The sequence below is a fragment of the Pan paniscus genome, chromosome 4 (assembly GCF_029289425.2).
Source record: "Pan paniscus chromosome 4, NHGRI_mPanPan1-v2.0_pri, whole genome shotgun sequence".
In the NCBI taxonomy this organism is placed as follows: domain Eukaryota; kingdom Metazoa; phylum Chordata; class Mammalia; order Primates; family Hominidae; genus Pan; species Pan paniscus.
Window position 1 is genome coordinate 122,759,563 of NC_073253.2, and position 15,258 is coordinate 122,774,820.

The following is a 15,258-nucleotide window of genomic DNA, read 5'->3' on the forward strand; positions in this document are numbered from 1 at the left end:
TGACCTCGTCATCTGCCTGCCTGGGCCTCCCAAAGTGCTGGGATTACAGGCGTGAGCCACCTCGCTGGGCCTGTTTTGTTATTTTGATTCCCTTTTTTCACACACATTTATGGGAACCTGCTGCCTTAACCATTTCCTTCCCTTCTTGCAGGAACCCTTCCTCACAGCAATGGTGGAAATGCTAATAGCCACTACTTCACCAATCCCAGTTACCACACGCTCACCCAGTGTGCCACATCCCCTCACGTCAACAACAGGGACAGGATGACTGTCACGAAGGTGAGAGGAATTGGCTCAAGTCTTTGGAAGTGGGCTGGGGAGAGAGGAAGGGAACCAGCATTTATTGAGGGCCGCTGTTCACCAGAGGCTGTTCTAGGTACTTTACATATATTATCTAATTTATTCCTCTAAACAGTCCTCTGAGTGTGCTTTGGGAATCTCAAGTTTACTGATGAAAACCTGAGTAGTAGGGAGTTTAAGTTACTTCCAGACATAGCTGCCCGATAATGAGTGAGGCAGCTGCTGTGTGAGTCAAAGTCTCTCTGTCTCTACAATCTGTACTGTTTCCATTACACTGCTTTAGAAACACGTTTCTAATTTTACATGAGATTTTAAAATAATGACTCATAATGACATTAACAAAAACATAAAGACCTATAGCAGAATCAGCCGTGGGCAAAATCTCCAAGTGTGTCTCTTCTGACCGCCCGTCCTCCAGTACCCTTTCCTGGCCACCTGTGCTTTAGTAACAACAACAGTAATAGGCACTGATTTGGGTTGAACCACATGAAATTGCTATTTTTGTAGGTCAACAGTGGTCACATAGCAACAACCTAATATTATGTGCCAAGCATTTCCAATCACTTAAAAAATATAAACTCATTTAATCTTCACACCAGTCCTATAAATCAAGAGTGATTATTATGCCGATTTTACAGATGAGGAAACTGAGTCACAGAGCGGTTGGAGACAGAGTGTCTAGAACCCAGAGCTGCTACTCTAATAGCACCCAACTCACCCCAGGTCTTCCCCACAATGCTCTGAAGTCTCAAACATTTCTTTTTTCCAGTCATACCCAAATTATATTTCTAATCTCTGTTGTCTAATTCCAGTGCTCTATTAGAAAAAAAATCAAGCTAATTAAGTTAATCCAGTTGTAATTTAATTAATGCAGCTATAGATTTTAATTATAGTGCTTCATGGTTAAATATCACTCCACATTCCCCAGAGACTTTCACATTCATCAATTTATTCTCATACAAATTCAGGGAAGGGGGCAAAGCAGATAATCTTATCCTCATGTTTACGCCTAGGATAACTGCTAAGAGTCACCTGTGATTCACACAAACATACAATTTTTGATGGGAGAGCTTAGACCAAGAGTTTTTTTTTTTTTTTTTTTTTTCCAAATCAAAGTTACATGTGTATAAATCCAAATAAGGTCTAACTGGCACAGGATGACAGAGTGAAATGAAGATCTTGAGGTGGTGGAGGGAGTAACTAGGACTGAAGGACATGAACTCCTGCCAGCTTGCAAGTCCCACCAGGTTACAAGCAGTCACCTCGGCCCCTGAGCTCAGGTCACTCTAAGGACTGGTCCTCAATATGTGCCCTGGACTTTTCCCCAGGTCCATAACGCTGTGCTGTGCCACATTGTATTTTGTTTTTAATCTTTCATTGTTTATATTTTTATCAGTCAAAAAACAATCAACTGTTTGTGAATCTTAAAAATGTGAACCCTGGGAAGAGAGGCCCTGTGGGGGACTGCACTGGGACATTGCCGGCTGACTGGAAACATGGCGGCTACCTCAACGAGCTCGGTGAGTTCTCCCAACGCACGTCCCCAGAAGCACCTTGACCTGTCAGTCCCTGAAACAGTCAGGGATCTCTGTTTGTGCCAAGGTGTTCTATTGAAAACTTGCATCAAAAAGCACAATAGCAGAATTATGCCTAACACCTGTACAGGGCTATCTACTGTCCTAAGGGCTTTATCTATTCAACAAACATTTATTGAGTTCCTACTATGTGCCAGGAATTGATCAAAAGAGATTGGGATCTCTGCCTGCTCGTAGCTTACATTCTTGCTCTATGCCTGTTAACTTAATTCTCACAAGTACTCTAATAGGTGGGTACTATTGTTATCACCATCTGCATGTTACAGTTGAGAAACTGAGTCATAACAAGGTTATGTTACTTGCACAGGACCTCATCGCCTATTAAATGTTAGAGCTAGTATTCGACCCTGTCAGCTTGGCTCACAGCTGTGTGCTCTTCCTTGTTCTCTTTTGATATAGGGTATCTGTACTTGAGATCCCCTTCCCTTTCAGGTGAGCAATCAGAGATACCAACAGGAATATAGTGGATCAGTGGTTCTCAAACTTTTTGAAATTAGGACTCCTTTGCATTCTTAAAATTTATTGAGGACCCAAAAGAGCTTCTGTTGATAGGGGCTATATCTATTTATATTTACCATACTAAATGAAATTTAATATGTAAATAAAAACTAGAAAAAATAGAATGTTTATTTAAATTAATAATAATCACATTTCATGGTAACATAAATTGTGTTTTTATTAAAAAAACTACATTTTCCAAAACCCTTCAAAATTAGTGAGAGCAATGCTATTTTACATTTTTATAAAAAAATCTCTTTAATGTCCAGCTTAATAGAAGATAGCTGGATTATCATGTCTGCTTTTACGTTCAGTTGGTTTTGATTTCATACTTTGTGTAGCTTCTGAAAAACTCCACTGTACACTTGAAAGAGAATTAGAGTGAAAATGGCAAATATTGTTGTTGTATTGTTATGGAAATAGTTTTGCAGCTGGGCACAATGGCACAGGCCTATAGCCCCAGCTACTTGGGAGCCTGAGGCAGGAGGATTGCTTGAGCCCAGGAGTTTGAGTCTGATCTGGATGACATAGCGAGACTCACCTCTTAAAATATATATGTGTATATATAGTTTTGATCTCATAGGCCTCCTGAAAAGGGGGCAGGAATGCTTGGTCCATACTTAAAGAACTTCTGTGATACACCATTAATTATGCAGTGCAGTTTCCAAGCCTGTACCCCATATTTTCAGACAGGAGTTTGATGATGTAGTAACTTACAGGTGTGCAGTGTCTTACGGATAGCAAATCCTTTCACGTACATTTATTTGGAGGTAGGTGCCAGAAATCCCAGTTAAATTTGAATTTCAGATAGATCAGCAACAAATTTTTTTGTATAAACATATCACAGATATTACATGGGATGTACACTAAAGATTATGTTTTGTTTCTTTTAAATTTTAATATAACTGACCTTTGTGTATTTTCATTTGCTAATGTTTTGTTTTGTTTTTGTTTTTGTTTTTGAGACAGAGTCTCGCTCTGTCGTCTAGGCTGTAGTGCAGTGGCGTGATCTCGGCTCACTGCAAGATCTGCCTTCTGGGTTCAAGTGATTCTCCTGCCTTAGCCTCCCAAGCAGCTGGGATTACAGATGTGCACCACCATGCCTGGCTGATTTTTGCATTTTCAGTAGAGACAGGGTTTCTCCATGTTGGCCAGGCTGGTCTCAATCTCCTGACCTCAAGTGATCTTCTTGCCTCAGTCTCCCGAAGTGCTGGGATTACAGGCATGAGCCACCACACTTGGCCTATTTGCTAAATTGGATGATCCTCCTGGGTGGACTCTCTCCTATGAATCTTGTTTTGTAGAGGAATAGGCTGGGAGGCACAGAGAGGTTAACCCTCTTGTCTGAAATTTCAAAGAAGGAAAGGGGTAAAGCCAGATTTCAAAGTTGATCTTCTGACTGCTCCCCTTAAACACTGCTTCTCCTGTAAGCAGTGTCAAGTTCTCTGAGCCAGTCATAGGAACTGATCCCTGTGGGAATGCCTCTTTCTATGGAAATAAAAATGTTTTACTGGTGAATACAAATTCTTAGTCATTTCCATAGTGTAGTCGTTATCACGCTCGCTGTACAAATTCCTAACTTTTATCTGTATTCTATACCATTTTTATCAATAGGATGAGTATTTCTAACCACAGTAAAATTATTTACATACGAGACTCACAATATGCTTATTGGTAACATCATCTAACATTAAAGGAGACTTTTTAGGAGTCTTAATTACATTTATAATTTAGCTCAAAGGAATATATGAATTGATATTCAGCAAAATACCAACCAGCGCTAGTGAAAGAAAAGTCATCTTGTTCTATCTTAGACCACTGTGAAGACTCCAGAAGATACGGCATCACTGTACTGGTCATATGTAAATGTCTCTGCTTTCTGGCTCAATGAGACCCAAGGGACTGAGTGTTAGGAACCTAGGATCTTCATTGGAAATTCTGGATCTTCTTGGTTTGTTCTCACTCAGGAATAATTCTGCATTTAACATCCCTTTAAAGTTGTTGCACAGAAAAAGTTCTTCACAAAGGACAGAGTCAGGCATGTTATGGATGATAAAGCGTACAGGTGCTTTAAATGATGGAATAGTTGTCGTCATGGTATCTGAAAGAGCCTTGAACTAGACACAAAAGACCCTGAGATATAGCACTGGGCCAGTCACTTACCCTCACTTACCCTTGATTCGTTCATTTGTGAAATGGGAGTAATAACCATGTACTGGCTCGTTTTGTGAATTAAATTAAACCAAGCATTTGAAAGCCCTGCTCCAGGGATGGGTATATATAGGAGTTTATAGGGAATCCTGACTGCTCCCTCATTAAAACAGCTCCCTGATCCTCCAAGGCAATGAAGACAGAATCTGGCAGGGGTGTCTGGCCTCATAGCCCCAGCTCTTATTCCCTAACTTACTATCTGCTCCATGCTGGTTCTCTCTTTCACACCTTGGTGGAAGGCTAGCCACTGCACAGCTAAGATTAAAATGGGCATTTAATAACACTTTGCTACAGTCTGGAGATGGCCAAGAGTATTTGGCAAAGAGGAGCATAGACAGAGCTCCTTGATAAAGCTGTTCTCAGAGGCCACAGACTGTGCCCCATCTTCATGGGTCCTCTTTATAAAGTCTGGGAATTCCCAAGACCACCCTGACTTCTGACATCAGCTACAAGTTGAAGGATCACCAAGACGACCCTCAGGATCAACATTTTGCTACAAGGACTCACTGAACTCATTGAATGGGCATTCTCATGGTTACAGTTTATGGGGGGCTCAGTCATATAGACATGATTGACTCCCATCATGTAGACATGATTGACTCCCATCATGTAGACATGATTGACCTTTAGTCTTTCCCCTTCCAGAGGTGGAGATGATACCATATGGCCCAAACCCCCCACCATAAATCACTTGGTTACACTATCCAGTGTATCCCTGGGCCTCCGGGTGAACAAAAGCACTCCTATTGGGCAGGACAGTCCAAGGACTTCAAGATCACCTCCCAGGAGCTGAGGGCAAAGGCCACCCCTTTCTTTGATAAGGTTAATTCTTCACTACACACCCATTTATGCTGCCTCCCTGCATAACCGTGTGCCCTTCCCCCCAGCTATGGGCTTGGTTAGACTCTTCACAACCCAGATGCAAGAGAGTGTGCCTAAGAGAGGAAAATATTCCCATTTCCTGTCCCACGATGATTGATATCTGACAGACCCTCTCCCTTTAGGAGAGGCTGCTTCCTTCTCCACAACAGTGTGTGCTTACTCAGTGATCCCCACAGGACACCAACATCAGAACTTGAGCTTAACATCACTCTAAGAGATGCATGCACAGTGGCAAGGATATCATTTCCTTAACATTCTCAAATACTTACCTGGAATGTTCATTGCTAGTTGTTACTTTACTCTCTGCTTTTAACCTAAGTCTGTAACATTCTTATTGTATTGTATTGTATTGTATTGTATTGTATTGTATTGTATTGTGTTGTATTGTATTGTATTGTATTTCAAAAGATTAGTGATGAAGTTTTGCCATATTGCCCAGGCTGGTCTCGAACTCCTGGGCTCAAGCAATCCACCCACCTTGGCCTCCCAAAGTCCTGGGATTACAGGCATGAGCCACCGCACCTGGCCTGTAATATTCTTTTGAAAGGCAATTGAAAATGCCTTGGAGTGCTTAAGGAAAGACTGAAGCAGAGGGTAGTATAATGCACTGAGCATTAGAGTAATTGACACACTTCATTTGTATGGTGCTTCAGAGTTTACAAAGCCTTTTCATATGCTGTGTTTCACTTAATGATGACAAAAACCCTGGAAGGCTGGAAGGCAAATTTTGTTTTCCCCATTTTAGAGATGAGAAAATTGACACTCAGAGGGTGGAACATCTTGCCCAAAGTCCTATGGCCAATAAGTTATAACATGTAATTCCTTTGTCTCCTAATCTATAGTTTTCTCCTTTTTTGTCACAACACAGCTCCAATAGAATAATTGATTCCCATGCAGTATTAACAATGCAATTTTGCATGTATACACCAGATAGTATAAAATGGGCTAGGTAACGTCCTCTTATTTTGTTTTTAGTAGTGCGAATTTGTGATTAAATGCTTATATTTTATACAACAAGCTTGTGACCTGATTGATTTCTGTAAGTGGTTGCAGGTTCTCTTGCCTACATGCTCAATTTTTCCAGCATGAGCCAGAACACTCCTATTTCCCTCCCCACACCCACGAAATAAAGGCTGGCCATTTTCCAATGAGAAAGCAGGTTTTTTTGTGTGTATCCAGGCTCATACACAATTATGTCCCCATACCTGGAAAAGTCAAATTATGAAAAGCTGAATAAAGAAGGGCAAGAGCTAGTATCACCCGTAAAGTGTTAGTCAACAGTGTTTGAAGCTTCCAGTCTCCAGAAAACATGCTTATAGTGAAGACAATAATATAACTGAATAATGATTATTGGGAAAACTATTTGAAAACCATCAGAGCCTTGAAAGAGCTGCATGTAGGTGTGAAATGTCAACTCTGGTCTTGGCTGTATCCTTTCTTTTCATTGCAACCTTGAATCAAGTATACTGATTTATCTCTGGGCCTCAGTTTCTATCCTGTTTTGACTAGCTTTTCCTGAGTCACTGTAAATGACTAGGTGAATGACCAAATGTGTGTGTGTTTAATTCTAAGCACTGGGGACATCTGGGACAACTGATTTGGTGTAAAGGCTTGAAGAGCAGCAGCCTGGTTGTTTGCTGCAGTGGGAGATCCTCTTCCAGGACCTTGGGATATTGGATGGGGTTTTTCTTCCTTTCAGTTCTCACTGGGTGTTTTTTTCTTCCTTTATTACAGGTGCTTTTGGACTTGACAGAAGCTATATGGGAAAATCCTTAAAAGGTATCGTGTAAATTTGAAGAAGAAATCAGAAGCACAATTAAATTTTTTTTTTAACCTCAAAGACTGAAATATTTTTTAAACAAGCTAGAATGGCAAGAGAAAATGTAGAATTTTTAGTGTGGTCAGTTACTACAGCAAACACACAAACATGTGTGACTGACATCAAGAAAGTGACCAGAGGTGGTCCTTGGTAGAGCTTAAGTCTTTGGGGAACAAAAGATTCAGTTTTCTGAGGAAACACTCATATTTCATTTGACAGAAATATGGCTTATGGGGAGACGGAAACATATAAAGGGAAATAGCAGGGACAATAAGAAAAGATCCACATGGTTACATGTTGACCAAGGTCTGCTGTTTAGGATGGGTGTGCATGATTAGGTGCCTAGTACAGAGCTTTTACTAGGAGTCCTCCCAGCACAAATGCCTTCTTGTCATGATAATAGAGCCCTCTTGATGCTCCTGGGGCCATCAACAGCTGGTTTCTTGATTGAACTTCTATAAATTTTCTATTAATAAAACAGAACGTAATTGATTATATTTGAATGTGATCATAAAAATGAAATCAGTTAATGATATTGATGTCAGTACTCATCTTGGAGAGGAGCTAAAACTACTTTAGGGATGGGTCATTTTATAGCAGATTCTCTCCAAAACAAGTGGAAAAGGTACAGTATTATTTTCAGTGTGTAGAATTATGGAAACCTAGCTATGAAGAAAAACAGTAAAATATCACCAAGAAATGATGTTGCCGGTGACACAGCATTAGCTTTCTCTTCTCATTTCTCTTCACAGACCTGGGAAAGAATTCTGAATATAATTCAAGTAACTGCTCCCTAAGCAGTTCTGAGAACCCATATGCCACTATTAAAGACCCACCTGTACTTATCCCGAAAAGCTCAGAGTGTGGTTATGTGGAGATGAAATCGCCGGCACGAAGAGATTCCCCATATGCAGAGATCAATAACTCAACTTCAGCCAACAAGAATGTCTATGAAGTTGGTGAGTTCTCTTAACCATAGAAAGAACTGAGTGCATAAGTTTTTAAAAACAATTTTAAAGTCTTTACGAATATAATAGTTGCAGGTCATAGAAATCTTATTGAAAATAATGGTCCTTATTTTATTTTATTTTATATGTTTTTTTGAGATGGGGTCTGTCTGTCACCCAGGTGGTGTGCAGTGGCACAGTCTCAGCTCACTGCAACCTCCACCTCCCGGGCTCAAGCCATCCTCCCACTTCAGCCTCCCAAGTAGCTGGCACCACAGGCATGCACTACCACGCCCAGCTAATTTTTTGTATTTTGGGTAGAGACGGGGTTTTGTCACCGTATTTTATTAATAGATGCGACCTGTGTTTTTAGCGATCATATTAATTGGTGCCGAAGGAATTTTCCAGGGAAAATATTATTTAGAAAAATTTAAGGTAAAGTTTCTTTATTTTTCACCTAATCATCCATCTTTTGTTTTGTAACCATAGTGAATATTTTGGCACACATGTGGGTAGCATATGTATCATATTAGCTAATATATCTACTTAGCCAAAACAAATGGTTCAAGTGGATTAAACAGGTGATTCCATTTCCTGGTTCATTATATTAATATAATGCGTTTAGCAAGATTGAAACATTTTACTTTTAAACTTGTCCAAAATAGCAGTAATATTCTCTGATGTGAATGTGATGCAAATTAATATGAATTCAATTTAAAATTGGAGTTATTTTGATTGTCTTTTGCAGATACCACTTGGGAAATGATAAAACATTCCACCACTACTGTTGGCTAAACAATAGGGCTATATATTTTCATTTCTCTCTCTCTCTCTCTCTGTCTCTATTTCTATATCTCTCTGAGTATTTATGATTTTAACTTTAAAATATTCTCTACTACTTGTAAATGAAGTGTCTACTTTACTACTAGTAATTTATTTTATGCCAGATATGTTCCCGGGAAAAAATATACAAAATAATTTATTTTTAAAGTATTAAGACAGCTTTTTAAAATGCAAGTTAAAGTGAACTAAATTTATTTTTGGAAAGTCAGTAACAATTCTCCTTTAAACTGTCCCACAAACCTGCCACAGTAGGATGGGAACTCAAATGAGAGCCTGAGTCTTGAGTCCTAAAGTTGTGAACTTGTTGAGTGTTTTCATGAACTGAATTAACGTTTGAGAATGTCAGTCTTCTCACCTGTGGAATAAGGGGCTTGGCCTACCTTATCCCCAAGGTGTTTTTCAGACCATGATTTACTTCCAGGATTCTGTATATTCCCTTAATGTCTTCATCCTGATTATGTGGTCCTCCTTTTGTTCTGAACACCATTTGTGTTTGCCAGTTGATCCAACTACACAGAGTTGCCACCTGTATGTGATGATTTTTAAAATCATGTTTTTAAAACCAGCATTTCCTTATATTTTTTTAAAAGTCCCTTTGGTGTATTTGACATTTGCAAGAAATGCCATATTCTTTTTAAAAACATTTCCATTGCTGATAAATTAATATGTCCTTGGTTATCACAGAACCTACAGTGAGTGTTGTCCAAGGAGTATTCAGCAATAATGGGCATCTCTCCCAGGATCCATACGACCTCCCAAAGAACAGTCACATCCCTTGTCATTATGACCTGCTGCCAGTCCGAGACAGTTCATCCTCCCCTAAGCAAGAGGACAGTGGCGGTAGCAGCAGCAACAGCAGCAGCAACAGTGAATGACACCAAAGGACCGCTTGGTAGCCACTGGAACCCTTTCCAGAACTGCTGTTTGGTTCTTCTCCATCCTCAATTTTGCCACTTTCATGTGAATGTTAGTCAATTCGGTGGGCAATTGTTGGACATGAACCAGAAAGCTGAAAGCTGAGGCTGACACGGACTATAGGTGCTTTTTGTTCAGGTGGATTCGAAGGAGTTAGAGATGTGGTTTGCCATTGCTGTTAGTTTTAGAACTATACCCGTGAAGCATGACTTATTGTAAGATGTTGGCTGAAAGCATGAACTTGCAGAACTCCCTCGGAGACGCAGGTTGCAGTGGACATTGGCATTGTTGCTTGAAAAATTAAAATTTGAATATTTTCTCTCTCATTGGCATCATACAGCTCTACCTAGGATTGTACAGTTTACCATAAAATTTACTTCCTGAAAGTGGGAATCACTGAACATGTAGAAGAAAAGGAACATATTGTTAACTCCTGATTCTTAACTTTATTCAACTGGACTCAGAATTGTAGGGATAATATGAATGCAGGAGGAAACATTCTGTCAGGTGGTATAACTGGACAGACTTTGAATATACTCTAAAAGTGGACAGAAAATTTAAATACAAAAATCTTAGATTTTGTTTAGAATGAGAAAATATACAATTAATTTTAGAAATAGTAGGAAGTATTGCAGAAGGCAATACACAAATGTGCCAGGCAGAGGTGGTTTTCTCTGTTTGACCCTCAACCAACTTCAGATCTATGACATTATTCTGATCACTGGCTCCATCACACATATTCACCACTTGAGATTCATAACATATCAATAGTTATCTCATAAATATAGAAATGAAATAATTTTATTTTTGACAGACTGGATGGAATGAGTGTGTAATGATTGATAAAGGTTGTAAATTTTAAATGCAAGATGACGCTTACGTTCTGTAAACCATTAGTAATACATGCTGTAATATAGAATTAGCGGAACATTTTAATTAATCTTTCCCTAGAAGTGACTGAAATATTTTTGTGCATATTTGAGAAAGGGCACTTTCCTTTTATTAATTGTCAATTTAGAGAAACTATGCTTAAGCTGGTCTTTTGCATTGCTAATGTGACATGTACCCAACTTTTCATTAATTTGTATTTCCATTTTTAAATTGCATATTCTATGTTTTGTAGTGTTTGGATTGTTAATGAAAAAATATTATATGTTCGTTGTTCCTTGTATTATTGCCACTTATCTTTTGCTTGATAAAAATGCATTGTTCTTTTTTCTTTTGGAGGGACAAGATGAAAATATATAATTTGAATTGATTAAAATTGGTCGTTACTAAAATAGTATAGTAACCACAAGTGATTGGCTTATAAATGAAATAGAGATGCTTTTTAATATTCCAAAATAGAGTTCCTTTTGATCTGTTGGTTCTGAGCCTTGGTTAAACCAGGGAGAAAGGGAGCAGAAAGGAAACATTGTTACTGATGAGTACCACAGACTCATCTTAAAAAAAACTCTCATTATGGTGATCATAGAATTGACCATCCAAACTGGGACACTCTTGAGAGTAAATGGAGGGCATTATTAATAATTATCTTGTAATGAACTTAAATCAGGACTGTTCCAGGCAAACCAGACTTATCTTGCAATATGAGAATGCTGACACAATGCAGGAAAGCCAGTTTCCCTTTTGTTGATCTACTTGACCAAGCAAAGGGGCTGAAAAACTGAATAAGGAAACAACTTTATAAGAGAAACAGTGGTCTTCAATCTTTTAAAGACATGAAATCCTATATGGCATTCTGTCTCAGTGAGTCAGTTAACAAATATGTATGTGCAACCCTTCTGCTAGTAGTGCACATAAGTGATTATCCCTGCCAGGTATCGAGTTGGAATATCCAGTTATTTCATGTCACACATCGGCACGTATGATGGTGGTTTGATCAGATGGATAATACAGCAGACACACTTAGGACACTCACTGCATTGGTGGCTGTTCATTTTGAGGAACTCCAAAGTCAATTCAAGGAAATAAGGAATGACCTGGAACATGCCTTAGAAACGATTTATTCCAATAGTTAACCACTGGCTGGCTCCCAACTCTAGGTGATAGGCATCTAATTGAGACACGTGTGAGTCAGTAGCCATCAGGGTCCTTTTTGGTAAGAAAAAATAAGACATTTTCCCCCTTTTAAAGATCATCTCTTCAGAGCTCCATGGTAAATTTGAATTTCCCCATTGTTCTCTAGAGATAGGTCAAAAAAACAACTGTTTCTTTTCTTATTCCACTATTAATAAATTGAAAGCTTGCTGTACAAAGGCAACAGCAACTTAAAAAAGAAAATCTGGACAATAGATGTGGACTCCAAGGGGCCACTGCCATCCCTTCCTGTGTGCTCTTTTTGACAAGTAAATCACTCCAGTTAGCTGATGTCCTGAAATGACATTTGTACCTGAGGCAATTCTTATTAGAGCTTACTCAGGACTTTTCAAACATCAGGACACACATAGCAATTTGGATGTTGTAAAACTACGTGTTACATTTGGAGAGGTCTTGTTAAGAAGGCAAAATTTTCTAAATATTTTGATATCAATTTGGGTAAAGAAAGGAATACTTTTGTTAGAATGAGAATTAAAGAGAAAACAAAAGAATCTTGGCAAAATTTTCCCTCTGAAATTACAAACTTTAGGAACTTTTCCAGATGTATCGAATTTAATTTGACACTGATGTCACTCTTCATACCAAGTGAATCTATTCTCATGAACTTTGAGCCCATGTTAATTTTGGACCCTATAACTAATTTCCTTTCTGTATCCCATGGTGGTCAAAGCAGTAAAGGAGTTTAGAGATACTTAGCAAACGCCATTCATATAGTATTGTTAGCCAAACTATTATTCCTTCCTTAGAAGTTGATGTATCAGAAAATTTATAAGTTATTTGTATTTATATATAAGTACATCAGAACTTGCCCACATGATAACTCATGTTTGCTTTAATAAGGAAAATATGTTATTTGAGGTTAATTATATGATAGTAAGGAACATTTTACAATTATTTACAGTGTTTGACATTAATTGCTGTCCTATGATACAGTAGTAATGTTAACAGAGAGTTTAATATGTTTAGCATTATCTTTATGGAATTTATATTCACCAATTTCAGGAAAACCAACCATAGAACCTTATAATAGGACAGTTATAACCTGACTGAACCAAATCCATCAGCATAATGACTGTGTGTTCTGAGAAATGCAAACAACTTTATGAAAGTGTGGTCATCTTGACCCCCAAAGAGCCACAGTAGCTGTCAATTATTGAGATTTTTAAATGGTAAATATTGCAAAAGTTAAACAAGGGTACCACAATATCATTTATAATTGATGTCAATATTAGTAGTCCACTTAATGCTTAAAATAAACAAAATCATAAAAAATCAAGTTTTAAGGTTATATTTTTTAAAATAATGAATTTTCTATCTCTAGGCAACATGTCTTTATTATTCAAGCTGAATGTTTAAGGGAGATTTTGGTCTTAAAGGCTTCACGTCATGAAAGTGTACATGCATATGCAAGTGTGAATTACGTGGTATGGATGGTTGCTTGTTTATTAACTAAAGATGTACAGCAAACTGCCCGTTTAGAGTCCTGTTAATATTGATGTCCTAACACTGGGTCTGCTTATGCTAGTTCAGTATTTGGTCTAGGCTTAATTTTGATATGACTGAATTGCAATCTATATTTTTAAAAAGAAAAATCAAAATACATTAGGGTTTACTTGGTTGTGGCAAACAAACAAAAAATGCTTTCAGTGTTGAAATATCTCTATTTTCCAAAGATGATAAACTTTCATCATTCTTAGCCTACATTGTCATTTATATCACCAAATGAGTTTATAGATTAATGCAATAAACTTTCTAATAAAAAACTCTAGTGTTTCTTTCTATATCTGATTCTACTGTTGATTAATGAGAGAAAAAACCTTGTGCTCGTATGGAAAAAATAATATTTTTTCTTGTTCTTGAAGGACAGAGGCAACATTTTATTCATATTTGGATCCCTGGAACTCAGGTTAGGGGCTGAGAGTCAAGTCTTCTGTAACTAGCTTTAGGTTATCTTATGTGGATTTGCTTTCTAAATCTCAGTGCCCATTAGTACTTTCATTTATGACTAAAACATCTTTGAAACATTTGCATTATAGCACTGCGGAGCAGGGACCAAACATGAGTAAAACATTGTTTCTTCTTTCAATAGCTGTTTCTTTACTGGGGCCCTGAATGCCAAGCACAGCTGGGGATGCAGAGACGTGTAAGGCATGAGCTGTTTTGGAGTCCTTCATTATTTAGTTAGGGAAATAAAGCATCTGGCTGGCTGTGTGACTGTGGTTCTGTGGGTTAAGTTAGCCTCTTAAGGCCTTGGTTTCTATATTGCAATACATTGGAAGTAACAGTACAATAAATTTCATAGGGTTTGTGAGAATTTAATAACTTTATACATACAAAACACTTCAGTGCCTGGCATACACTAAGCACCTCGTAAATGTTAGCTGACATTGCTATTATGAAAAATTAGCTAATAATATGAACCAGTTTGCAATAACCAGATGAATGATGGGGCTAATAGATCAGAAGAGAGTATTTAATGAATATTATAGAAGCTATACATTTGAATGACCATATCCTGATCTATTTTTATACTAGCACAAAATTCCATACATATTTTATTTCTAGAGATGTAATTTAGGAAAGCAATAATATGTTTATATTTTCCAGTAACATGTTATCTAATTGGAATTAGGAATGCTTTTACAACATTTGGATGTGAGTTTCTGAGGAAAATGGTGACCTGGGAACATTCTAGAGAATATGACCATCCAGAAAAAGTCAAGGGCTGGTTTTGGCAACCAGAAGGGGTTCTGCATACAGGGAGGCATCAAGTCCTTGAAAGAATGTGCCAGTTGGGGCTAAAGATGTAAATGAGAGTTAATGCGAGGTGGAGAGGGTGCATGATGAGAGTCAGCTATCTTGGGTGGATACACAAAGAGAAAGGAAGGTAGAAATGTTTCTGCTGTTTGCATTATGCGGCAATGAAAGAGGCAAACTGTTCCCCGGGTGATGGCACTTAGGAGAGGCAGTTTCCACATTGGGCTGAGGTCAACCTATCTCCACTTGGACTCGTGAACTGAGGCCTTCTGCCACTTACATCAGTAAAAGGGATAAGGCTGGGTTTGGTAGCTCATGCCTGTAATTCCAGCACTTTGGGAGGCTGAGGCAAGAGGACTGTTTGAGCCCAGGAGTTTGAGACCAGCCTGGG

At 38.3% G+C, this 15,258-nt stretch overlaps 1 protein-coding gene across 2 annotated transcripts in view; it reads left to right on the forward strand.

The window, feature by feature from the left end:
• Positions 1-11,168, forward strand: part of MEGF10 (multiple EGF like domains 10) — a 235,899-nt gene extending 224,731 nt beyond the window's left edge. For both annotated transcript variants that reach the window (XM_034960437.3, XM_003826672.5), the window contains 5 exons: positions 152-279; positions 1,697-1,820; positions 7,221-7,265; positions 8,058-8,264; positions 9,780-11,168. In XM_034960437.3, the coding sequence (XP_034816328.1) occupies positions 152-279; positions 1,697-1,820; positions 7,221-7,265; positions 8,058-8,264; positions 9,780-9,970 (695 nt within the window). In that variant the 3' untranslated portion in view covers positions 9,971-11,168. The remainder of the gene's footprint in view (positions 1-151; positions 280-1,696; positions 1,821-7,220; positions 7,266-8,057; positions 8,265-9,779) is intronic.
• Positions 11,169-15,258: the final 4,090 nt, after the last annotated feature.